Below are 27,075 nucleotides of genomic sequence, written 5' to 3'. Positions count from 1 at the left end.
CACTGGTTTAGTTCAAACAGACACTCAGTGCTGAAGGGCTGGATTCTCAGTCCAGCCAACTCTCACCTCAGGTCCCACAGTCCCTGGGATCGTCTCTGATAAAGCCCTGCAATTGGGCAAATTTAAAGAGAAACTCTGATGTGCCCTAACAGCATGACCAGCAGTGAGGTACTGTACCAGCACTACAGCCCACAGCAGAGGAAATCCTGGAGCCATGGAAATAACCATGAAGCTGCTGGCAATCTAACAGGATGAAATTCTTCACCTTGAACATGTGCAACGTTCAGACAAGGAAATTCACATGCTTACATCAGCTCCTCTCTTTCCAGCTCAGGTTGCTTTAATATCAGACAACTTACCAGTTCCAGCCCTGCTTACTGGAAGGGGAATATCTGTCCATCAAAGCTGTGAGTTTCAACAGTGCCAGCTTCTGTGTGCGGGCCAGCTGGGCAGCTGACTGGCCATCAGCCTGCAGGGAAAGGCTGTCCAGGTTCAGGCTCTCTTCTGCAGACCAGTGCTGCTCCCCATGCCTATGGGATAAATATTGTTTAAGCTTAAGACCATTTCCACCACCCCTGTTTTCCACCTGCATCTGTGAGGCACTAAGGGACCTGCAGTTAGTTGCATTTAAACAAGGTACTTCCCACCCAGGAGGGCCTCTGGCAATACAAATTGTTTCCCTGATTCCAGTGGAGATTATGAGTGTCCCACTTTCAGCAGAGGTCAGATACTGGTACCTGTGGAGTGGTCCCTGCCACTAGCAGTGCAGACCCTGCTACCTAGGACAGACTTTAGAATACTTTGTCCTTGCAAATCAATTGTATTTTGAGTGGACAGAATTAAAGGCAAACCCGAGGTTGGCTGACCTGTTGGTCTTTTTGGAGTCTGTGATGTATGCCAGGTCCGCAGAACCAATCTCCTTGCCCAGGCCACAGCTGGTCTCTCCCTCAGCTTCCCCTGCTGTCTTATCTTCTAAGCCCTCTGTTTCAAGTGAGCTTTCTTTAGGGGAGGGTGGATACAAACAGGTCAAGTCACTGGAAAAGTCAGAATCCCCATCATCTGAGAACTTCTCTGTCCACTGATCAACCAACTTTTTGAGACCATTGACATCTGCTATGACACTGTTCAGCTCTGAAAAAACATCATCATCACCGACTTGTGCTGCCTCCAGAGCCTCCAGGTCAATGCTGGGCATGTTGTCATACACACTCAGCCTGTTGTCCCTGCCTGACACCGGGCTCCTGGGGGCTCTGGGATCCTTGGAACCGCTTCTGCTCCGGCTCCTCCTGCACCCGTGGAAACTCCCAGTTCTCCAGTTGACAGAAGAGCTGTCTGCAGGGGACAGGGAGCTGTCTGTAAGTTCTGTGGGGAAAGTGCCGGGTTTATGGCCTTGTGGTATCTGAAACATCTGGTTCTTTTGTAACCTCATGTCATATTTTGGGTTTTGTTGGGGTAGATCATTCCCCAGCAACAGCTTGCTGGAGTCCATGTGCTCTGCATATGTCCCCCTTCCTTCACAGGGGTTGCCTGGTTTTGTAACAGGACTTGGAGTGCTCCCTGAGCTGCTATTTACAGACTGATTGCTGCTATTGCAGCTCTGGGGAGAAAAGGAAGAATTGTTCTTTGTTCGGATGCCAGAGAGGTCAGAAATATTTACACAGTTCAGCATCTTCATCTTTTCTTCATTAAGTCCTTCCAGCAGAACAGGTTCACTTATTATGGGTTTGGCCTTTGACTGACCACTCCTTAAATTGCAGCTCCTTAAGTGCAGCTTCTCCATTTTCTTTAGAAGGCTCTTCCTCTTTTTCGATGGTGACTTATCCAAAAGCTTCTCCTCGCTGGTGATATTTAAAAATTCACTGGGAGGAGGAGAACAACTAAAAGCAGAGTCGAGTGAAGGTACCTTAACTGAGGAACACCTTGAGGAACTCGTGCTGGTTTCCACATCTTCAAAAGCTTTTTGGGAGTTAACGATGTCACTGTCAGCACTGCTGGTGCTGTGAATTGAGGACACATCGTGCTTCTCACCATGATCCCCAAAGACACTGTCCTCGTTGTGGATGATCAGTATTGGGCTGCCTGGGGTGGAGGCCCCAGCACCTTCCTCTGCTGGAAAACGTGGCAGGCTCTCGATGCGGGACCAGCGCTGGCTGCACCTCTCATAAGCCCATCTGTCACTTATTGCACAAGGCTCATCGTCTTCAGAGTCGTCACTCTTAGCAGGAGAGAAAAAAAACAAAACCAGTTCAAGGGCAAAGTTTGGCAAATTCTAAATTGCAAAAACCAGTTTACCATAAAAAGGAGACTTAAATTTTCTGCCAACCTCCAAAACCCCCCAAGACCAACTTAGGGAAATGTGATCATTCAGTCACTGAAGATATGATTAGATGAAAGACATGCTGACAAATGATGCCCAAACATGCTGACAAATCTGGGAGGTTTGCCACAGGAAAAGTTTGTTCTAAGGGTGAAAAAAACCATGTTTTGTGGCAAATCCAAGGGTTTTGAAAGATTATCTTATTGGGTTTACACTGCTTTTCCTTAAGTCAAACAAACCAAACACTCTCACACTTCTGTGACCAAATCTCATCCATTTTCAGGTAAAGAAGTGTTTAGCTGTAGGATTGCAGCAGCATCAGTATCTGTGGCACCCTTTTGGAGCCCTCAGCCTCCCTTGCCACCTGCTCCAGGTGCCCCTTTTGCTGGACTGTCCCCATTCTGAGGGAACACTGGGACAGTGAAATGTTAGAGAGGTGGGAGCCACCTGTGTCTTCTCTTGCCCCGTTCTGCCCTAAAGACAGAGCAGAACTCTCCAAAACCCAGACACTTTCCCAGAAGATGACATTATTTTCTCTCTAGTCCTGCAGTTTAATCCATGGTGGCTCAGAGGCTTCACAGACCTGCTGCTGCCCAGCCAGCTGTGGCTGCCACTCTGATGGAGCTGCAGCAGCAGAGCACAAAGACAGCACAGCTAAAACCTACCCAGTGTATTAGCTGAACATGTGGATTGCCCTTTCAACTTCTTTGTTTAGTCAACAGGAGTGAACCTCCACTTTCAGCACTTAAATAAGATAGGAAACTACTCAGGAAAGCAATGAGAGCCATGTTGAGACGGGGCTTTGGGGCAGCTCTTGGACAGTAACACATGTATTCAAATCAAATTTTAAAAGTGCTTCAAAAGTCACCCCTAACCTACCTTGCAAACCTTCAAGCATTATGTAGTTGCAATCTCCATCCCTATGTTTTCTCAACATGAAATGCAAATAGCAGAGTTTTGCAGGATGGGATGGAATGGAATGGAATGGAACGGAACGGAACGGAACGGAACGGAACGGAACGGAACAGAATAGAATAGAATAGAATAGAATAGAATAGAATAGAATAGAATAGAATAGAATAGAATAGAATAGAATAGAATAGAATAGAATAGAATAGAATAGAATGTTCAGAAATTGCAAATCCTTCATTCACTTTTAAACCCAGGTGTTTGATACAATAGCTAAACACATCTTTAATGAGAACAGGAACTGTGTGTTACAGACATACCCGTTTCCTATCACGGCTTATTTCCACTTTCATTGATGCATACTTGTTCAATGTGTTCAACCTCCTGAGTTTGAGAAAAAACACAGGAGTTTTAAATTTCAGCTATTTTATTTTTTGAAAACAAACATGCACCAAACTAGTTGTGATCTTCTACCATGGGGTCTTCATTATTGTCAAAGACTGACATTTTGTTAGAGGCTCCCACACACTGTTCCCTAAAACCAGCACCAATAATAACACCATGACGTTCACACTTCCAGTTCTGCCATCTTAAGACTAGAGAAGACAACCACAATCAATCGTTTAATTAAAAAAAAATCATATTATTAGCTTTAATGATTGAGAAAAACTTCATATTGATTAAGGATTTTGAAAATTAATGAAACCCTGTGGGCTTCTTAAAAAAAAGAAATTTAAAAATCAAGATGTTAACCTGTATCCCTGGAAGGATGGTATTATCTAATTATCTATCATTTTAATTAAAGCTTGTGGAATCAGTAAGGTCCCAAACTAGTCAATCACTTAGCTATCAAACAATAGGCACATCAACAAGAGGCACATTGAGAATCTCCAAGGAGCACTCAGGACAGAAGTGATACCAAGAAAAAAATATACCCAGAGTTCTCTAATATCTGCTGTGCTTTAGAGATGAGTGTGAACAACTCCCCTTGTGTGGTACAGGCAGGGCTGGAATTTGGGTGATCTGACATGACAGAAAAGGACCAGGAGGGGAACTTTCCAGTGCCTTAAGAGTGAGAAATCATCATTTCTGCTAAAGAAACTCTGCTAAACAATCTCATTATAAGAAAGCTTCAGTAACTGCAGTACCAATTGAAGCAGAAGCCTCACACTACACTGGCACTATTCCACAGGGAAATTCCACAGGGCCATGAGTCTGACTCGGCACTGCCAGTGCAGGTTCACTTGTGTGCTCTGAACAGCTGTGGCAAAGCAGTAACTTCAAATCTATACCTTTGCTTCTCACCCAAAAAATATTCAGGAAAACAGAACAGATCTCATGCAGACAATTTTTTTCTGTCTATCTGCTGGAACAGAAGTTGGAGGAAATTCCTGCACTCCATTATACATGATCCTAGAGAGCAGCCTGCTATGCTTAATGGGAACTGGTTATTTTTAATCAGCTTGCAGCGATTTCACATTACAAAAAAGATATTTAATGCTCAGTGTAACATCCCTGAGAGCTTGGCTGAAGGGGAAGTGCAGACATGTGCTTACTTTACCTTTTAATTTCTAAAACAACCAACTTCAGTGGCACTATACCATGTGCTTAAGTGATTTCCTTCAGCCACAGATTTGGTGACTTTGTTAGTCTCTGACAAAAACAGAGGCATGAAAAGATGAATAACAAATAACTGCAGGGCCTGGGACTATCAAAGATGATTCATGATTAACATTTACCTGAACAGTGATTCAATCGCATCTCCATCTAAAAATTCATGATCTCTCCTCACAGTTTTTACATCAATGGGAAACTGCATATCTGTGAACAAAGAAGTTGAACCTGAAATCTGAGCTGTAATTGCAAAGACTTTCAATTCTGCAACTTAGTAATCACAGGTGAAATGAAGCTACTTCTATTCTGTAGCTGTACATTGATGCAAACTTCCTTCCAGCACATGAGGATCAGCTCCTTAGGGCAAGTGGGAGAATAAATAAATGTAGGGATCTGCTTGCTGCTGTTATTACAGTTGGACAAGCCCTTCTGCATTTCCAGGAGTCACCAGGTGCCATAGACAAGAAACACAAAATAACCTTGATATTTGCTCTGGTTCTCTGCACCTTCTACAGAATTAACTGAGATTATTTTACATGAGTCTTTGCCTTGAGGTGCAATGCAGCACAAGAGAGAATGTTCTCTGAGCTCCAGAGAGCCTAGACATCATGCTGGGCTGGAAGCTGAAGAGTTCAGTGTTTCAACTCCTGAGATTTAGCCTTGCACATGAGGCAACCACTGAGGTCTGTGTGTATTTCCTTAGCTTAAGCTTTATAAGCTGAATTTTCCTAGTCAGGCGGGACACCACATAAACAGCAAGGTAATGCAGAGGATTGATTTTCCAGAAGCATGGCAATGCACGTTTCCAACAAAGAGCTTATGGACTAAAATCTGCTGCAGTCAGACAGGAAGCATTTCCAGGTTTCATGGAATACAGTTTTCAAACTCAGCTCTGTGGGCTTGACTCGAAATCTTCAATTTTGTAGTGATCAGAGGAGGTGGGAATGAGAGCAGTTAATATTCTTTTAACCGAAGTTCTTTGATAAAATCTTTCTTAAAATATATTAACTTTTGTTACTTTCAATGTTTGTAACAAAAATATATTTTAAAGAAGAACAGTTTTTAAGGTATATTTAAGGCACAAGCATGGCCTGAAAAATTACACCAGTTCTCAACAAAACCATACCTCCTCCCAAGAAATAAGCACTCTGTAGTTTTAACAACATGAAAACATGCTGAAATTGCATTTTTGACTGGATGGCTGCTGCTGAGTATTTCTTCCGAACACTCATGACTGCAAGACAATTTTTTCCAACATTCTTTTTCAAAACAGCAGTAAAGCAACCTCACTCTGACCACAGGCTGGAGAGCCTCAGAGAAATTTTGGTTGCAATCAGTGGTTGGAAACATCGCATCCAGCACTCCAAAGGAAAAGAGCTGGAAAAAAATATAAGCAACTATAAATAACAAAAGCAGAAATTTGACTGAGTTACAGTCTAACAATAGGAAAAGAAAACCAGGGAAGAGTTGGTCCTTTATAGAATTCTGCTGAGTCCCTGCTGAGATGTCCCCTCTGCAAGAAAACACACCAGGTCACTACTTTCCTACAGGTTTGCATGAAGATGTAAAAGAATTTGGAAGAGCTTCCATCAAAAGTGTCAGGTTCTGAAATCTATTATTTATGTGAACAATTCCACTCGAATTCAGTGTCAGCTGCTTGGCAAGTCTTTGTGATCCTACCTTCAAACAGCTGAGCATACTGGGGAAATCCAGCAGCTCTCAGCCAGTTGCAGGCTTCTCTGGCTTCAATTTCTGCAATGAGAACACACAATTGTTCATGGACAGTGCTCACCAGAGTCAGTGATCAGCTAATTTCACCTGGCACATTCTCTGAGAATCTTGTACGTTGATGTTTTGTTAGCCTCTGGCTAAAAAGGAATGAATCTTCGTATCCAATGCACTTACATGCACATAGCTCTGCAATAGTCATTCCACCATAGGACAGATAAGCAAACACAGGGGAGAAAAGATGTGAGCACATACTTGGGATGTCCTACATGGGGGTCAATCAGCTGTCCCTGAGCTGGGGGCAGTGGAGCAGCAAGTCAAAATGAGCCACTAGAGCAGAGTGTGGGACACACATCCGTGCCCTCACACGGCACAGCCCGCTCCTGCATTCCAGCGCTGAGAGATGCTGATAAGACACAAACAAACCCTATAAATAAACTTAAAATGCTCTCACAACTTTAGTAACACTGGACAGGGCCTGAGCATTCCCAGAACAAGAGTTCTCAGGAGTACCTGTTGCTAGGGTCTATCAATATTTATTTCCCTGCCAACTACCTACGCAACTTGGCAGCCACTGCAGCACAGCAGATGTCAAGAATTGCTCACTTTGTGACAACTGGGAACGGCCTGTGGCCAGAACTGTAACATTCCCACAGAGGCAGAGCAGAAGAGAACCTCACAGAATCACACACCAGACTCCTCAAAAACACGAGCAGGTCAGCATGAGTACATGCTGTCAGGCTCTAATCTCTGCCAGCACTGGGAATGTCTGAGTCTGTGGGAGAGGATTCCCAAACACACTTTCTGTAGGTCTGCGTGTACCTCAGCCTGTGTTACACCAGACACCAGCCTAAAGGCAAAGACTTCTTTGAAAGGAACATTTTTGAGCTACCTTAAAATCCAGCATGCTCAGTTGAGAGAAATGTTTCTAAAGTACCTTAAAGTGCAGCATGATAGGCCAGAGGAACAGAGCTGTTCCTTAAAACTATTTTCTTTACACATACACTCACAGATTAGGAATCCAAGGCACTTCACATACATACCTGCTCAAATTTACTGCTTGCTTTGCTCAGATTCTCAGTTGTAAGTCATCAATTAGACTCTAACAAAAAAAAAATCACACAACTTCCATGGTTTTATTATTCCACTTTAAGACTTAAAATTGTTCCCATTGTCACTTAATCAGATTGGATAATGCCATTCTAACAGAGGTTTCCCTGCATGAAACTGTATGGCTTTTTCATCTGAGAATAAAGTGATACCACAGGAACACCAGGATATTTTTACACAAAACAGATGCATGAATATTTCTTTTTTTCCCACTGCAGAACAGAAACTAATTTATTCTACAACAGCCTATATACACTATGCCTATATTTATTGCTATACTTAGTACCATAATTTATCATAATCTTTACCACAACACAGCCTTTGCAGGAGACAATAAGAAACAAGCATTGTATTCACAGAGCAAAAAAAGGAAAAGAAAAATTATTTGTAGAAAAGAGTCAGGAGGATGACCAGTCTAACATAAAAAGTCTTCACAAAGACAAAGTAATTTTCATTTAGAAAACCCCAGGAGATTCACTCAGCCATCTCAGCTGTGGAGAAACTGTCGCTCTCCTCATTGCAGACCTCAGCCTGCTCAGGCAGAGGCTGTGCACAGCAATCCTGAGCTCAGACAGGGACTTTGTAGGAGCTGAAGCTTCCCCAGTTCCTAACACATTAAAAGCACGACTCTGTTTTTAGACCAAACCAAGCCATGATGCAAGAAAGAACAGAAAAATAAGGCAGAAGAATATTTTGCACCTAGAGAGGGTATTTTCAATGAACATGACTGAAAATGTAAGGCATTGTCACACTTACAGGTGGCCTCTTCCATAGAGCAAGGACAGAGGAGCTGGGGGAGCTTTCTTTGCTGATGTAAAATTCAGGCCTTTTAACATACCTCTGCACAATCACAGGGCAGGTTTGGATTAGATATTAGCAAGAAATTCTTCCCTGAGAGGGTGGTGAGGTCCTGGCACAGGCTGCCCAGAGAAGCTGTGGCTTGCCCCAACCCTGGAAATGTTCAAGGCCAGGCTGGAAAGGGCTTGGAGCAACCTAGTCTAGACAAGAGGATGACAACTTTTTAACGTCTTCTGGGTGGTATCTGCACAACTGAAACAGCAGAGCAACCTAAATGTGTCACCTCCCTCTCCTGAACTGATTTCATAATTAAACAGATTAAAAAAAAAATCTGCAAAGCTTAATATTTCTAGTTTAGAGGCTGCCAGCAGCCTTTCCATGCCAAGGCAGCTATTTCCCCACGGGCTACAGGTGGTAGGTTACTACCAGATGTTTATGAGAAACAGAACAGGGCACACAGCCTGTGCCACCCTTGGCTGTCCTGTGCCCCACAGGTACATTCTGTGCTGGAGACCCAGCCCAGTCCCCCTGCAAACAGCCCTGCAAAGCTGTCCCCATCCGAGCACTGGCCTCTGCACACTGCAGGGCTCTCACTCCTCAGGCACTTGGAGTCCAGATGCTACAGTGTGAATTAAATCCCTGTCAGAATGAACAGCAGTGTTAACCAGATTGTTTGCAATAAAGGAAAGACATCTGTGCTGAGATTTGGGCATTGTCTCTGAGATGTTTTCCTCACAAGAAGCAGCACTTTCCTACCAACAAGGCAGAGGCAGCAACCAAAACCAGTGACAGCTGCATGTCAAACAGGCCAGTCAGCCTTACTGTGAGGTGGTCTCAAACTTCAGCTAAAGAAGAACATCAGACTGTACTTTACATTTTAAAATACTCTAAATAAAATGGAAGAACATTGGTTTCTATTTGAAAGCAGCAGCTCAGTGATGCAGTCTGTGTTTCAGCTGCTGCCAAAGCAGGACACCTCTTCCATTCCCCAAGTGCGAGTTCCTCCCTCTGCTCACTGGCACCCTGAGCCAATGCCAGCCAAATGGGCAGGAAATGAGTCACTTTTGTTTGGCAAGATGGGATTTATGAAGTTTTAGCTTTCTCAATTGGCTACCACGTGTTCTGATAGGTTCCAGTGGCAGGACAAGGGCAGTGGTGGGTCCATGCAGGGAGGGTTGTGGGAATGTTCAGCTGCCTGCCCAGGCCAGGGAGCTGAGCCTGCTGTAAAACCTTTACCTAAATGTAGTGCTTTTCACAGAGGTGTCTCATTGTAGGCCTATTTCAAAGCAATTTTTAAACAGGTTTTTAAAACCAATGTGTTACGTCTATCTCCATCCAAAATAGTTTTCCAGTTTCAACAGGTAGGAATCACATGGTGATCAGGACTTCATTAATTAAAGGGATTTTAGTCTGAACACCTCCCAAAACCATGGCAAGAAGAGGAACAGTTGGAGAGGTTTTCTTGCTGTTTGCAGCACTCCTGCATTAGTTACTGCAGGACCCTCCTTGTCCCCTTTTCTGTAGGATGTAAATGTGGTGCCTGTGGCAAAGGAAGGATTTCTCCATGTGCCCAGCAGAACAGAACAGAGGGTAGGACTGACTCCTCCCTTTGACTGCACATTGCACCAGTCTGTAACGAAACAAAAAAATCCAAAGCATTTTGCCCTTTCCCAACCTCTGTCATTATACAGGAAGACTTGTTGGGTTTTCTTTTCTCTCTAAATGGCAGTAATGCTCCTCAACAGCCACAGACAGGCAGGTGCCCAGGGTCCCCACTGTGCCTCACAGGGGAGTGCTGCTGCTGCTCTTGTCACTGGCACCCCAGGCTGCCCTGTCCCCCCAGCCTCCCAGGGGCTGGAGTCCACAGATCCACATGTCAAACTCTGCCACAATTTCTCCTACAGCTCCCAAGGGCTGTGAACTGGCAGGTCCTTCACACACTGACTTAGATCCTGTCATGCCTGGTTGTGCTGGCAGTGGTGGAAGTGACAAGGGGTTTTCAGGTTCCATTTGAGCATCAAGTGATGAGCTTCCCATCAAATCTTTCTGGTTTGTGCATCTTCTTAGGGCTGTAAGAATTGATGTAACTTCTCTGTGACTTACAGCTGCTAATGAGGCATTTCAGTTTACACACACGCTGTGAAAAATGCAACTGCTGTGCTAGAACTCAGATTTCTGGATGATGTTCAGAATTGCATTTTACCTGTGACAGGATTTTTAATAACTGATTTTATTTACATTATATCCTTTCACTTAAAAAGAGAGTTGGAACATGATGTCTATGCCATGCTGAAGGCTCAAACATGATGCTTTCAAAGGAGGGTGTTTGCACTGACCAAGATAAGCAGTCAGGGACTTGTAAAACTGTCAAACTCTCCAAGAGCTAAGATGGATCATAAATAAGTGGAAATGTTTATTCTGTTTTCCCTTGTGCAATGCAAAATATCAAAGCTTAATTGTACTTTACTAAACCACTCGAGGAAGAGGGGGGAAAAGAGATTATAGCTTGGAATTTAGCCAGGATAATTTAGGCTCCATGCAGATAGTGAACATAAATGTCTGGAAAATGAAAAGGCCAAGATATTTGTCCTTCCATTCCTACTTTACTATCATGCTGGTGTTTTGGAACTGCAGCCAACTCTTCAGTTATCACAGCTGGGACCTGCAATGTATCCCAGAACTTTGTGGCAACCTCAACTGCATCTTTATCCAGCTCCTTGGCATCAGCTCCCAAGCTGATTACCAGGCCTCCCAAGCTGATAGTAAGGTCTTTACTCAGGTCCTTGTCATTTGCCTCTCCTCTTGGTTCCTGAGACCCAGACAAGTTTAATGGCATTTTCTTTGCAGATCACATTAACTGGCTTGTCAGTGCTGGCTGATCTTTTAATTGCTTCTAAGTACGTTAGAGAAGGTAGTGTTTGCTCTACAGGAATTTCAAAGGGCTCCAGGAAAGTAGGTACCTAACTCACACCAACTTTGGGAGAAATGAGAGTGTAACTCTCTAATTTCCAATCCACACCGGAAAATCCTTATCAAAGTGGGGTTAGAGGGGGGATTTATGTCACTGCAGTCTGATCCCAGATATGCTGCTTCACTGTGCTTCAGCCCTGCTGGCTGCGAAGCGGGAACAGATCCCACATTTCTCTGACGCAGAAGCTCCTTATGGATGTTTTTTCACAAGACCCTTGTACACAATTGAGAAACACTTGATGCAAGATTCCTGGGAGGAGCTGTAGCAGGGAGGGTACTGCTTGCAGCCACTAGAGCCAGTATCAAGAACCCTATAGCACAGAAGTAACAAACCCCAAAACCAGTGAACTGTCTGTGCTTCTTCACTGCGTAGCACGAGGTTTTCCTTAATTATACAAAACGCCAATAACACCACAGTGTGTGATACAGACTCAACCTACATGTAAGGAACCCAACCCAACAGAGACTGACCAGTAACTAAAGGCAAGCTGGATTACTGGCCCTGCTAAGGCTGTGCTGAGCCTGCTGAGCCCAGGGCAGTGGACAATCTTTTACTGGGTCACTCTACCCTGATGGAGCTTGTTGATACTCAAAGACATGCAACAAAGTCAGACAGTCTACCTGGAACATTCCAAGTGTATCCAAGTCAGCAAACGCAGCAGCTACTGGAAAATCACGATCCAAAGTGCTGACAGCAGAAGAGCTGCTGTCACACAAACAGAGCAGTGGTAGGAAACAGCAGCACCCACCTGGATCCTCACCCGGGGATGTCATCTGCCCCAGCACCCACCTGGATCCTCACCTGGGGATGTCATCTCCCCAGCACCCACCTGGATCCTCACCTGAGGATGTCATCTGCCCCAGCACCCACCGGATCCTCACCCGGGGATGTCATCTGCCCCAGCACCCACCGGATCCTCACCCGGGGATGTCATCTGCCCCAGCACCCACCTGGATCCTCACCTGGGGATGTCATCTCCCCAGCACCCACCTGGATCCTCACCTGAGGATGTCATCTGCCCCAGCACCCACCGGATCCTCACCCGGGGATGTCATCTGCCCCAGCACCCACCGGATCCTCACCCGGGGATGTCATCTCCCCAGCACCCACCGGATCCTCACCCGGGGATGTCATCAGCCCCAGCTCCGCTCCCGGCCGCCGCTCCGCTCGGCTCCTGTCTGGCCCTGCCCGTCCCCGGCCCTGCCCCTCTGCCCCGGAGAGCCCCGCCCGGCGCGGGGGAGCCGTGCCGCGCCACCTGCGCCTCCCCGCCGGGTGTCCCCGGTGTCCCTGCCGGGTGTCCCCTGATGTCCCTGCCCGTCCCCGCCGGGTGTCCCCTGATGTCCCTGGTGTCCCTGCCGGGTGTCCCCTGGCTGTCAGAGCCGCTGTCCCGCACCAGTGCCCCGCACTCGTTCAGATGAAGGCAAACCGACACCCGCCGGTTCCCTCGCTGGCTTACCTCCATATTCTAAAGTTTTGATAATGTCGTTCGTCAAAGTTTTACAAAACCAGCTACTTTTTTTTTTTTTTTTTTTTTTTTTTTTTTTTTTTTTTTTTTTTTTTTTTTTTGTCCCTGAGACACACAGAACCCCTACCCTACCTGTGACCTGCAAAATAAAACTGGAGCGATGCTGCCTCCCACAAAGGGGACAGGAGGAACAGAGCAGAGCTGGGGTTCATCCCGAAACCCGACCTCTCATCCCACCGCCGGGTGTGCCCCAGCCTCACGGGCTTTTGCAGTGTTCTTTGGCAGCCAGGTTCCTCACCTCTGTGGTTTTCACGGATCACACAGAACCAGGGCTTTTATTTTGCTTACGTGGACTTAGTCTAGACTAAAAAGAGTTTGTGATCTGAAAAGCTCACATGCAGCTGAGCAATGAAATCTGGCTGCTAAAATCATTTTAGCATCTCTTTCAACCTCTGCAACAGACTTGACTTCTTTGCTTTTGCTGTAGTTCATTGCTGCAATGATTTGAATTTCTGCTTTTAATGATGCAGTACAAAATGTAATAAAAAACCCATGATCAGTCTCTGCAGCCTGAACAGCCATCAACAGGTACAGAGTGGCATGTTGGCTGCTCTCAGAAGAACATATCAGAAGTTTAAAATTATTTCACTAGAAGTTAACTTTAAATCCCTAATAATTTTTTTATCTGCTGGACTGTCAGGCATTACAGTTCAATAGGGCAGATGGAAGGGTGGGATGCTGTGTTAATTTACAGAGGCTGAAAGATAAGTCAGATTCTGTGAATCACTCCAGGAAGTCAGACCAGACTCTAAATTTCTGTAGAAAAACTTCTTGCAGTATTTAGGCTCTTAGGGTTTGGAGCCTAAAACGCAGCAGGAAAAATAAGAACTTGAATGAAGTGGATAAGCAAAAAAAGTTTAATTAAAATTAGAATTCTTATAGAGGAAGAAATCTTCTGTCTCCCAATCTGCTTTAGGAACATTGTACCCTAATGAAGTTATAATTTATGGGTGCATTTCATTATCACTAGTTTCCTGTATAACAACCAACTGCAAAATTTGCACAGATCTATGATTTATTTTTGTGCAATTGCTTCCTAAATGGACCGTTTGTATGGCACAATGAAAAAGATGTTTCATACTGGCACTGGGTGACACAATGCAAAAGAAATTAGGGTAGTGTGGTATATGGCATTAGCTATGATTACCTAAGAAAATGCTTTCTGTCAGACCCACCCAAAGCCATATAAAAAGTACACACCCTGCTCTGATTAAATTTGCAGCTATGTGCTTGGATTAGGGAGACAGAATGTATCATTTAAATCTGGGGATAACATCAGCAGACTGCTCCCATCCCATAGCAATGCTCCAACCAGAGCATGTCGTTTCTCTTTCCCAACCATTTTCCTTTGGGCATTTTCTAGGACATGACAGTGCCTAACCCTAAAATGCTCATTTTCTTTCTCTTTAACAACACACTACCATCAAGCTCCCTAGTGTTGTGTGGGTTACCAGTCATGGAAAGACCCACATAAAAATCTCAGGGGTGAGCTCCTACAGTGAATTCAGTGAATTTCTGTAGGATTTCCAGGAAGGAATCACATTCCTCTGTTTTGATCATTTTATGTATCCTATAGGACAACAAACCCAGGGAATCCTGGCATCTGCCTCTCACTCGAGGAGGTCCAACCCACACACAGGAGGCTTACATGCTGGAGTGAAGGGTCTGCAATAAGGATGTCTCAGCTTCAGAAGGGGCAATTGGGTGTTTCACAAGCCCCCCATATTCAGCTGCCTGGCTGATGACTTGTGGGACTGCTGGTGGAGCTTCCCAAGCCAGAGGGAAAGATGACAAGGAAACCTTTCCTGCTCGCCTGGGCTTTTCAGTTCCCAGCTCTGCAGCTCACCAAGGACCACACAATAACATCACTAGAGCCTCAAAGCTTATGCCACTGTTTGGGACTGATGCCTGGAAAGGGGGATCATTTTCCCCAAATGGTCATTGTTGCTTGATTTCCTGTTTTGTGGAACCACTTACCCTCGCTGAAGGCCCTCAGAACCTTCCTAACAGGCTTCCTTCCAAGCTTTGGCCAAACCCCTGGCTGTAGTCAGCACAGGCAGGGATTCTGTCCACAGCAGCTCCAAACCAGTCACATTCCACATCACTCAAATGTGGTGAAAACAATCCCAGAGTGAGTCATTTTAAAAAACTTCACACAGTACTGCATGACCAAAATTAATTGTTTTTAGAAATGAGCCTGCTGGTACTAAATCCCTCACTCATGCTTAACCAAAACTCTGCAGAGCTCCCAAATCACCAAAGTTGTTTCAGACAGTCACTGTGCCAAGCAATGGAGTCACTTCCCATTAAAGCCAAGCCCCCTGCATATTTTAATTCCTGTCACTGGAATATTTCCGTATGTTTCCAAGAGATCACCTCAATTCTTTCTTCCCCTCTCTCCTTTTTACCACCTCCCTCAACACTTTCCCTGAATCAAAGCTGAGTGATATGAAATATCATATTCATTCTAACTTTCTCCTGGTAAGATCCCAAAGTAACTGTTTGCTGTTTTCTTCTCTGATGATCTTGAGTTAACATAGAAGATCAAGGAACATAACTTCAGCTGTGACTATAATAGGAGGCATCAAGAAAGATATTTCTATGGAAACAAGTTGTGCAGAGAGAAGCTAAATGATTAATTAACAAGTTAGACCAACTGGGAGGAAAAATGCAGAACAAAATATAGGCAGTACATTGAGACAATTAAAAGAAGAGAATGTTAAAGGTGCTGGGGAATAACTGTCAGTTAAAAAGAAGAAAATTAATAAGCTCACTAGAAAAAGATTTAAAATTGAAAATAATTAGATGAAATTAGGAGGGGAAAAAATAGGTTAAAAAAAATCAAAAATTCCTGAGAGGGAAATCCATTGGTTGAAAAGTATTTTTTCAGGGACAAAGACTGAAACTTTATCATCTATGATGCAAGAGAGGTTAGAAAAACTGCACATACATCTATTGCAGGGAGAAAGATGTACAAGCAGAAACACAGACTGTGTCACTGTTTTTCCTCTCTTGTGACAAGAGTAAGCTGAATAAAGTCTTTAACCTCTTTTAAAAGAGGAAATAATATTGTTAAATATACTCCTGGATATGCCGAAGTGCTGTTGAGGTGAAGTCAAAACATAAACCCATCACATTATAACATCTTGTTACCACTCTGGTTTTTCTGTCAGAAAGCAGCTGTGTGAGAACAGAAGTAGGAGAAAATCAGCACATTCAGTGGCCCCCTGAAATTACCAGCAATTTTTCCCCTGAAAGTCAAGATAAAATGGTTTGTGTCCAAGTCATTCAAAAAGCTCTTGGATTACAGGAAACCATTCTCTTGGTTTGTCCCCCTGCAGTAATTCAAAACCATTTAGATCTGATTTTCTAGGCTTCACCATCAAAATCTTAGGACATGATTAAAAATTTTCAAATGGTTTTCATGTTATTTTTTCCACCTCCCAATGAACTTTGCTTGGCTGCTTTCACTGAGACATTCCAGAGAAACCTACAGCAGATAACACATTATACCATTTCCAAGCTTACTTTCACAGAGCTGAACTCTAGATAATGGATTTTAGTCCCTAACAGGACGAAGTAATCATTAATTCTAATTTTTATCTTCTTTTCTAAACTCAGCCTTCAATTAAAAGATCAAAACACCACAAAATGGTAGGGAATTACCCATACCCTACCCTCCCTTACCTCCTCTGGAAATCCCAGCAAAATAAAACCCAGAGAGATTTTCCCTTCTAATACCAGGTGACAGAACTGACATTCAAAGACAAACCCTTTCTTTAAATGGAAATGTAAAAGTCCCTGTTATTCCTGTCTCCCTGAGAAGTCAGTCGTTTTACATGGCTGTTTACCTGCTCCTGTGATAATCACAGCTACTCCATGTTGTTATGAAAGGAAACACTGTGGAATTGTTGCTCCTGGAAAACAACACAAGGTTGCTTCAGCCAGCAGGTGTCAATTGATTTGATCGTCCCTCCTTTAAATTCCAGCGCCCCCATTTCCATTAAAATTGTGTCGTCTGTTTCTCATTAGAGCAGGTCAAATCTCAAGCTGGATTTTAGCTTTTGCCTTCTGCTGTTAAAAGTTAAGCATTTTTTAGAGAGGATACAGATACTATGCTATCATGATGAATTCCAGGGATTTTCTCTGGAACTTTTAGGGTTAGACTAAACAAATTGAAGAATTCCTTCAGAACTATTGATGTTCTTAAAATGTGGGTGAGAGAATGTAGCAACAAAACCCATAACTTCTTTGTTTCATAGATTCACTGAGACCATTTAACATTAAAAAGCTCGGGAGAAAATTAGTGGGTGCATGGAGCTGGAGATCTGTGTCCAGTGTTCATGTCTAGGAGCAGAGCATGAAGGAGTTTGGCTAGTGCAGGGAACAGGGTACCCACAGCAACATCAGAGCTCTGAGCCCCTGCCAGCCAAGAAAAACGAGCAGAGTAAGCACTTTGATTTTCTCAATCGCTTGACTCCTTCTCCTACCTCAAGAGCCACTTCAAAGCAAAGGTGACATTGAAGGCAGAGCCACCGACACCTCTGAAGCCTCTACATGAAAGCTTTAACCTGCAGAGCCTTGGCCAGGGTTCTTGAGGAACAGAGCAAATCTGTGCTCACAACCAGACCTTCCCAAGGAGGGAATGCACGTGATGGATAACGCAGCCTTGGAGGCTCCATTTCAGTTCTTTCTTCCAAAATGTACTCAATGCTTTGGATAAATATAAATGGATTGAAAACATTTTGCAAGAAAAGTTCAAGTTGAAGTCAACATCTAACTACTGAAGCTTAAAAAAACAGTTCTGCATAGGTTGCAGAAAAAAAAAATTGTTGCTTGTAATCTCTTATGTTTCCTACTCCCAGCATTGTCTCTCAAAGGTTTTGTCATGTCTGTTATTAAAATGCATTTCCAGAAGCATAACAGAACTTGGGCTTGGTTTATTTATGCTCCAGCAAGAGCAGGCCCTTCATAGTGGAATGAATAAACTGCTGAAATGGTCCTGAGGAAGTTTTTAGATTGCACCTGCTTACATTTGGCCCTGAGATATTTGGGAATAGATGACTCTTACACAGAGAAGCACTGTCAGTAATGCTTGTTTTTTAATCAAAGTAACATCGTTTCAGAAATGACAAAATATTTTTTTAAGCAAAGCAGTCTGGCTAGAATTTGCTACTCTCCAGAGTAAATTTTTGAGACTAATGGTCCTTAGAAGGGAACTCTTGAGGGTTTTCATGTGAGGAATAAATCCAAAAGAGTAAGTCACTGCATAACCAGCATGTGTCCCAGGCATTAGTGGACACAGTGTCCTGCCTTGGACAGTGGTGGTCATTGCCAAAGACATTAGATGATGTGGGAAAGCCAGACAAACACATGGGAGCAGACAGAACATCACAAAATACATGAAGTTCCTCTACATAATGGAGCTGTATGGAAAAGAAAAGCATCCTCTTTGATCTGCTCCCACAAAAGAAGCCGCAGATTTTATCTGGCTTTGATTCCCAGAGCCTTGTTTCCCAGCCCACTGCCTGCCTGTGGTGACCTGGATGGGAGTTCCACACAGCCCCCACTGCTACTGTCCAACAGGGATATTTTACACAGAGGGAGAAGTGAGGGACAGCAGGAGTCCCCTCTGCCTCAACACTGAGACACAATCTACAGTCAGTGATGTCCTTGGTGTTCCAAAGGGGGTCTGCAGGCCAGGCACACCTGGGAGAGCTCCTTCCTGCTCGGGGTGACTGTCAGGTCAGCAGCACACAGAGAGAACAAACTCACCGGGACACTTTCAGCTGTTTAAATAAATAAATAAACCCAGATTGCCCACTCTGTGTCTTACCGGTGGCATGGATGGGTGATCCATTCTAGAAACAACACTTTGACACTTGAGAAGTAAAACTGTTTCCATAAAATAACCAACAGGAATCACTTCTGTGCTGCTGTGTCCCTCTGACACGAGAGCAGCTGTGAAGTTGTCCACATTGAGCTGCTCCTTCCTCCAGCCAGCGCAGTGTGAGCCAAGTGCCTTGGCACAGACAGGAACCCTCCCCTCTGCAGCCCCACCATTTCACCAGGGTTTGAGTTTGGTTTGTAGGGAAACTGTCACAGAGGAAAATTCTTCAAGAGACCTTCGTGTGCCACCATCCCTGGCTAAGGAGGTGATGTGACACAGAGACTGACAGGCAGCTCAGCCTCTGGAGATCAGACACTGCTGTGAACCAAGAGTGAAATGGGATCTTTATCCAAACTCTGCATCCTCTTTCAGTCATGGTTCTTTAAAAACCTGACCAGAAAAGCAGAACTCTACCATTCTTCCTATCTTCATTATATCTCAGCTGTGGTTGGACAGAGGATTCTTCAAAGGCCCAGTGGGTGCTCATACCAGCAACAAATCAAAGCAGGTGGATAGGTCAATGTTTTGCCAATCAGCCAAAGTCAGTACCTCCTAATTTTAGCAGATTGATTTTGTGCATGAAAAGACAGTGTCTCTTTCTAACAATGTGGGTTAACAGCTCAGGAACAGCAACAGGCAAGTGCCATATCAGAGCAAAGACTGTCCTGACTTTATCTGTGCCTGCAGTCAGATCTGGAAATCCCCTGAGAACAGGTTTGCTTGTCAGGGTTTTCAAGAACTCCTTACTTTAGAGCTAAATAGATGCCAGAGAAATAAAGACATGTAAATGTCAGAGCTTGGGAACTGGAGCTCCTGTGTTAATTCCAGTGGTCTGGTATTGCCATCAGTGTGAGCAATGGGATGCAAAGGAACATGGAGTGTTTTATTATAAAAGAGAAAAGTAGGATGACTCACATATATAAGAAGCACTAAAATGTATTAACTTTGGAAATTTTATTGGCGAAATTGAATATTAATAGTAAAATCTGAAAGGCAATTAGGTTTTGATAGAATAATGATTAAATAGATTTAACAAATACTGGCTTGCATTCCCCACAGATTGGCCATGGTCACATCCTTGTTTCATTATTTTCAAGCATTTGTGAAGCCATAATTCTGTCCAGATGAATAATTGGGGACCAGGAGATCTCACCTAAGTTCTGTTTGGTATGAGCAATTAATATCAGTGACCTTGACGAGTTTGCGTTCTCCAGAAGCTGAAACTATTTCCAAAGGTGTTTATCAAGTCTTAACCAATCTTTTTCCAGGAATGTGACAATAACAGAGAAGGAAAAAGTAATGGTGGTGAATTTGAGCCAAATCAATCATTATGGATTATGGACTGATTCTATCATACAGGTGAGGCCTCTTGCTCTTTTCCTGACTCAAATTTATCATCATCAAATAATTCCTTGAAATCTTTGAGAAAACACTGCTGTTTTATTTCTGTGGGTTTTTTTAAATGTGCTCATTTCTATGGCAGATGCTTAAGCTTTTCATTTGAATCACTAATGTTAGGCCAGTGGTAAATTTCTGAAAATGCAATTGTTGTTTGGGAGAAATAACAGCCAAAAGATTTTGAAAAATAGCCTCAATAGATTCCCCAAGTATATGTAGCATTTTCATCTGAAAAGGAGCACAGCTCGTATTTGGACCTCAGAGGAACTGAGACTCATTTTGGCTTTTCACTCTGGCACTTTAAATGAGAAGAAGATGTCAAAGGGAACAAGAATAAAGAAACCAATGAAGAGGAAAAAAAGAAGGAAACTGCAGATCAGAATCTGTAAGGCAAAGTGTAAAATTGCAGTAGCAACTTTCAAATCCATTTTCCAAATGTACAAGATGTGCTGTCTAGTCAGGGAACTACAGAGGAGATCCCCTTGCAGCCATTCCATGGATTGTGACAAGAGCCAAGAAACAGGTCAATATTCTGAGTGCTTCAAAAATAATTTCCTTTGTAGCGACTGAAAAAGTGGAAATACCTTGGAAAGATGACAGTGTCGCTTTAATCATGTATGTCGTTTTTACAATAGGCCTGGAATTGATGTCAAATCAATTTAAAGGCAACATAAAAGCAGATTCATATGCTATAGTAGGCTTAGCCTCCTTAATAGACTACAATGTATCTCAGCAATGCCTGGGAGCTTGTTTTATTCTCTGCATGATAGTTGTTTACTGAAAGAAGAGAATACAGTTCTCATATAAAATCAGCTTTTTAAAATATTTTAAAATATATTAGATCTCTGGAAATAAATATTTAGCCAAATAAATAGATAGTGTCCAAGCTCTCTTGTCTACCACAGGAATCAATTTCCCCTCTGTCCAACACCCACCTGTACTGACCTAAAGTGCTCTGTCTGATAATACTGAGAAGAAACTACTGAAAGGTGTCACAGTTGGATTGAAAATTAATTCCCCATTCCTAAAATTTAGTTTTCTAAATGTACAGATGGGCACCAAGCAGGGGAGCGAGCTATCAAGAGAGCCTAGCTCAGGATGGGATGGGGATGCTGGCACAGTTTTCCTGTCCTCCAGCTCCCAGAAGGTATTTCTGCTTCCCATTTCTGACAGCCAAGTGTCCCAGGGCATGGCCACAGCCCAGGCAGCGCCTCCTGCCCCAGCCAAGGGGGACCAGAGCGTGGGGACTGACCGCAGCCACCGAGCACCCCTGCAGCCCCTGCTCAGGAGCCCTGCACGGGGGCTTTCCAGCAGGCTCTGTGCTGTGTGCAGGCAGTGTGTCTCTCATCAGAGCCAGAGTTGTGTACATAACTCGTGCTGACCTCCTCCTTCCCCACCGAGGCTCTCGTCCGAGCCGCGGATCGGCCGGGCGTCACCAGGCTGCTTATTTGACGCACTATTTTTAAATAACTCACAAATATTTAAACAACATTTCTATCAGCACTACATGTTTAGAAGACATCCAGGAATGTCAAGAGTACCCGAGCTGGCTGGCCCACATTGAGCACAGCCCTGCAGCAGTGTTGAGTGGCCTGCAGCTCACACCAGCTCATGCACAGCCCCTGGCAAGCGGCGCTGAGCTTTCAGCACCCCAGCGAGAGAGACAGGCTGGGTATGCACAGTGTGACTGTCTGAGACACCCAGCCCTAGTCATGGTTTACTTGTGAGTGGATCTGGGGGGACAACAAAGAGCCCAAAGGCACTGCTGAAGACGTCAATATCCAATTTTTGATCCTTTCATCTCTGTGACGTCTCCAGGGCACTTGCAGATCTGCTGTTGCAGGAGCTGACAGCACCATTCTGGCTGACAAGGCTTTGCTGGTTCTGAGAAAGGTTGTGAGCCCAAGTCCTGAGACTAACTCAGCCAGTGCTCTGCCACACAGAAGTGTGAATAAAAAAAGCCAATTGGATTTTAGTTCTAATTTAATACAAATTTAGGACTCATGGCTGTATCTTCCATAACATCTCCACAAGATCTCCACTATCAGGTGACGGGTGTAAAGGCATTCACTATCCAGGCAATACTGTAAACCAATTTAATAATCAATTTCTGCTTTGAAAAACGAGCAAGGCCAGTAAAGCTTGGGTTTAAAACCTGAAAGCCTTTGCATCAGTTATTTTACCACTTGGCTGTAACAGACTTTCAGAACTCAACAGAAGAGTATTTCACACATTCTGAATTTGAAGAAGATTACTGCTAAGATGTTCAAAATAGAAATCCTGACACTGAAGCACCCAAACCAATACAATTGCTCATAAAAGCACTTCACATTCAAAAGACATTGATGTGCTTTAGCTCACTTCAGATTTCAGCAGCACTCAGTCCTTGCCTGAGACTGGAGCAAAGCTTGCTGCCAGTCTGTGATGGGAGGCTGCATCCGTTCTTACATGTGTCCAGGAATAACACAACCCCTTCATTGAGACAAACTATTTTCCTTGGATGGCTTTCCTGTACTTGTTATTACAGGACATGGAGCTGACAGGTCACCACAGCATTGTCTTGAGAGAGGGCTGGCAAGGAGTATGAAGCACATTGCAAATTTTCACCTTCTTCTTTAAGCAGTGGTGACTAAGTCAGACTAATAGCAAACACAAATGCATTTCTTTTGCTCACCAAGCATCCCCAACATTACTTGGGAGGAATGTCACAGGCTGGAGCAGAGTTAGGTTTGGAAGGAACAAGGTACATATTAGCTACTTAGGCAAGGTGGCAAGTCAGGTATGAATTCCCCATGTAAATGGCTTTAGGAGGACCAAGAAAAAAGCACATTTTCCTGTCAATATTAGGATGCCAGCACATGTAAACACCTGTAAGTTGTGCCCCGCAGACAAGCAATTTCTCACTTTCTGCAAAACATCTTGACCTAATATTTTGCATACTGCAAGGCTATCTCAGTCAGATCTGACTCTCTTTGGCAGAGAAGACACTATCCCTCTGTCTGTCAGTGGCAGAGAAGTGAAAGGGTTCCAAAGAGCCTTTCCAATATGCTGCCACTACATACAAAGTAGGAACCCAGCTCCCGGCCAAGGCTGGAGAGTTGGATGTGCCCTTTTCTGTAGGTGCAAACCCTCTGAGAATGGATGGGTAGGTGTGTGCTGCAGTTCATGTGTTGCTAAGTTTAGGGACCTTTACCTTTGCCTACAAAGCCCTGCCACATATTTCTGTGACAGGAGGCTTTGCCTTGTCTCCCCACATTTAAGAATAACTATTGTTGTCAGGTTCCAGCTGGACACAGGAATGCTGTGCAGTTTCTGCTGTGGCATTCAGATAGTCCTTACCTCTGATAATAGAGAGTGAGGGAGTGCCTGGGCTGACAGGACCTGATGGGTTGGTTTACATCAATATCACTTACTCAACTTCACTGTAACTTCTTGCAATTCTTCTAAAGGAGGCAGTATAGAAAAACAAATATTCATACACGGCCTCTTTGCTCCTCTCCACAAATGATCCACTTCATCTTTAAGAAATAAAAACGGCAAAAGGGAAAGAAAAAAAAAAAAGGAAAGGACACTGCTGTGTTGCAACATCAGGCCAGCATAAGCAGTGACAGCACCCACATGAAATATTTTACCATTAATGGCTCCAATAGAAATCTTTGTGGATGATCTATGGAAGCCCTGCAATCAGAAACAAGCTTTGCTCAGCCCCATTTCAAAATCATGGTTCTCTGATGAGAAGGGAGTTGCCCTCACATGTACCATCAAATTTAGAAATCCATTTAAATCCTTTTGATGTTATTTGAATGATCACTTCTAAAAGGTTATAAAACAAAATGCAGCTAAGCTGTATTTGTTTTTTCTGCAAGGTTTGGAAAGTGTAAACACTTAAATCATCAACCAAGTGCATATCATTCATATTCACCATACCTTTTAAAAGCATACTTAGCATACCGCTGAGAAAGATTACTCTGCTGACAAAAATCAAGTGTCTGGATTAATTTAAAGGAGTGCATTTCACAATCCATCATTCCAGAATAAGAGAACAAGGAACTGCTCAGTTAAATTGAATTGTGAGTTACTCTGGAACAAATTAAAGGAAATTAATCTCTGCACTGTGTCTAGTCCAGACGTGTAATTCGGGGCTGATGCTATTAAAAGCCAAATGGTCTAGCTGGGTTTCATAAAAACTGAATCATTTTACAACTAATATTTGTTTGCACTCTTGCACAACATGAGAAAGCAGCAGGATTTGTGGCTTGTAAGACAAGCTGGCACTTTCAGGCCAGTGCTCTTCAAGGACTTTTTGAAGGAGAACAGGTGTGGGAAACCAGCCCAGGAATGGTGGGGCAGAAGCAGAGAGGTCAGCAAAGAGAGAGGATGCTCAGTGCTCCCCCATGGTGTCTTTGAACAGCAGGACATTCCCCAGGACACTTGGGTGGCCACCAGAGCTGGATTTGGTCCATGTGGGTCAGCTCAAGGGCTCTGTGTCACACCCTGACCAGCCCCAGCTGCTCCACTGGGGCCCTTCTGGGCTGGAAGGGGTTTGCTCTCTGAGAAAAGGGTTTTATTTGATAACCCCAGAGCCCACATGCAGACAGAGTCCTGCTCAGCAGAACAGATGATCTCCTGAGGAGACTCTAAAAACAACAAAGTGAATGAAGAAATTTAATGGGAGAGTGTAATAAGTGGTACCAATCAGTTTTAGCTTTACAAGTGTTACCCAAAGCCCACTTCTCTAGGGTACTTTAACTCTTTTCCTTTTCTCATTTTTTCCCCACCCCACAATTTTAAATAACCATTTACTATCAACTGCCTCCTTAATTTTCAGTTTAAATTTTCAGTTTCTTTTGTCCCTATTTTGTATAGATATATTTAATTTAAACTTTTCATAGCAGAAGAAAGAGCAGTTTGAAAAATGATGTTCCAATGGGATGAAAACCCCTTTATAACCAGTTACCCTTAAAAAAGTATATCAGAATATTATCCTCATATGCCTGACAGCATTCCAGGGAAAATATGGCCATATTTAATTTAATTGCCCTAACTGGGTCATTTAGGCACTGGTGGCTGTGGCCAGTGGAGGAGCCAGCTGAGCACTGAGAACCTGAAAAAGTTTAGTGACATGGAAGGTTTAATAGCAGAACAGAACTTGTGTCAGAGTGAAGCATTACAGAAATCTCAGGGCACAGAACTCCATTTTTCCAAGTGGGGCAGACACTGGAGGGAGAGTGAAGCTGTGTCTCTGTGCTGGAGCTGAAAGGAAACCTGCAGGAGAGGCAGCAGTGCTGCTCAGGCTTCTCTGCCTGCAGAGGGAGGCTGTGTAACTCTCTGGGAAATGCATGCCTGCAGGCTGCTGGGCTGGGACAGGCTGTGGCTCTGGGCTGGGGCTGTGACTCAGAGCTCTGCAGCCTCACAGCCATGGAGTGGCAGCCACAAGCTGTGACCTGAAGCTGGATCTGGTGCTGCCACCGGCAAACAGGCCAAGTGGATTTCATCTCTGGCAGAAAGAGCTTATTCCTCTCTCATGTCCAGCCTGATGTGGTTATCCCAAATTTGTAAATCCACACACTAATCAGCTTGGGAGTTAATATTTCCATATATTCTGTTAGCAGAAGAGGGATTTTGGTACCCCAAGTTCTATCTGCACACTCCAGGAAGGACCAAAATACAGGGGAAGGTACTGAAGAGCTCTGCTGAATGGGAGAAGGTAAGGTGGCAAATCAAGTATGAATTCCCCATGTAAATGGCTTTAGGAGGACCAAGAATAAAACACATTTTCCTGTCAATATTAGGATGCCAGCACATGTAAACACCTGTAAGTTGTGCCCCGCAGACAAGCAATTTCTCACTTTCTGCAAAACATCTTGACCTAATATTTTGCATACTGCAAGGCTATCTCAGTCAGATCTGACTCTCTTTGGCAGAGAAGACACTATCCCTCTGTCTGTCAGTGGCAGAGAAGTGGAAGGGTTCCAAAGAGCCTTTCCAACATGCTGCCACTACAAAGTAGGAACCCAGCTCCCAGCCAAGGCTGGAGAGTTGGATGTGCCCTTTTCTGTAGGTGTAAACCTACAGAAGGCAAAGCCAGAGAGGAGATAAGCACAAGGTCATACAGCAGGTGAATGAATGGGAAAATCCAAACACAAAAGCCCTTGCAGACCTCACCCTTCAGGCCAGCCACACACTGTCTCTTCTGAAATCAGGAAAAATGAGCATGGGAGATCATTCCCATCATCTCGCTGTCATTAATCCTACTCTGCTGTAACCGCTGAGATACCAACCATTTGTTTTTCTACATTTGGCAAAACACCTTCCCCTTTTATTGCCTCAGCCAAATCAGCCCAATTTTTCAGGCTGATTGGGTGCTTGGCAGTAATGCACCCAAATGCCTGTGCTGCTGCAGGATGGCCCAGCACTGGCACAGGGAGATGGATAGCCCTGAGCCCCAGGTGAGGATGCTCCATTTTCCTGCAGAATGATTAGTACTGTCTATTCCAGCCATTTAAGTGTTTTTTCAAAGAACACATTTGAGGAGCTGAAATGGATACACACTGTCAGCTCCTGGCAGTTTAAGTGCAAACAGCTGCCCCGAAAGCTCCGTGCTGCACCACAAAGAGATGAGCCTCTATGAAAGCTAGTCAATCAAAGAAGATAAATCTTTGTGTCAGTTCCAATTATTGAGATACTCCAGTTAACTCAGGGAATCATAGACATTAGACTAGCTTTAAATGCCCACGTGGTTGAGACTATACCATTGCTCCTGGGAGGCAATTTCACTGTCTGACAGATCAAGAGGCTTTTCTCAGCTAGTTAAT

At 43.9% G+C, this 27,075-nt stretch overlaps 1 protein-coding gene across 1 annotated transcript in view; it reads right to left on the bottom strand.

Annotated features, from left to right (window-relative positions):
• The window catches only part of LOC136367391 (rho GTPase-activating protein 7-like), a 48,070-nt gene that overhangs the window by 6,296 nt on the left and 14,699 nt on the right, over positions 1–27,075 (bottom strand). The window contains exons 2-6 of the mRNA XM_066328949.1: positions 6,521–6,592; positions 4,966–5,047; positions 3,547–3,610; positions 867–2,215; positions 360–530 (exon numbers count right to left, since the gene is read on the bottom strand). Of these exons, the coding sequence (XP_066185046.1) occupies positions 360–530; positions 867–2,215; positions 3,547–3,610; positions 4,966–5,047; positions 6,521–6,592 (1,738 nt within the window). The remainder of the gene's footprint in view (positions 1–359; positions 531–866; positions 2,216–3,546; positions 3,611–4,965; positions 5,048–6,520; positions 6,593–27,075) is intronic.

The sequence above is a fragment of the Sylvia atricapilla genome, chromosome 14, assembly GCF_009819655.1.
Source record: "Sylvia atricapilla isolate bSylAtr1 chromosome 14, bSylAtr1.pri, whole genome shotgun sequence".
NCBI lineage: Eukaryota > Metazoa > Chordata > Aves > Passeriformes > Sylviidae > Sylvia > Sylvia atricapilla.
The sequence above is the reverse complement of the archived record's forward strand: the minus strand, read 5'-3'. Positions and strand labels throughout refer to the sequence as shown.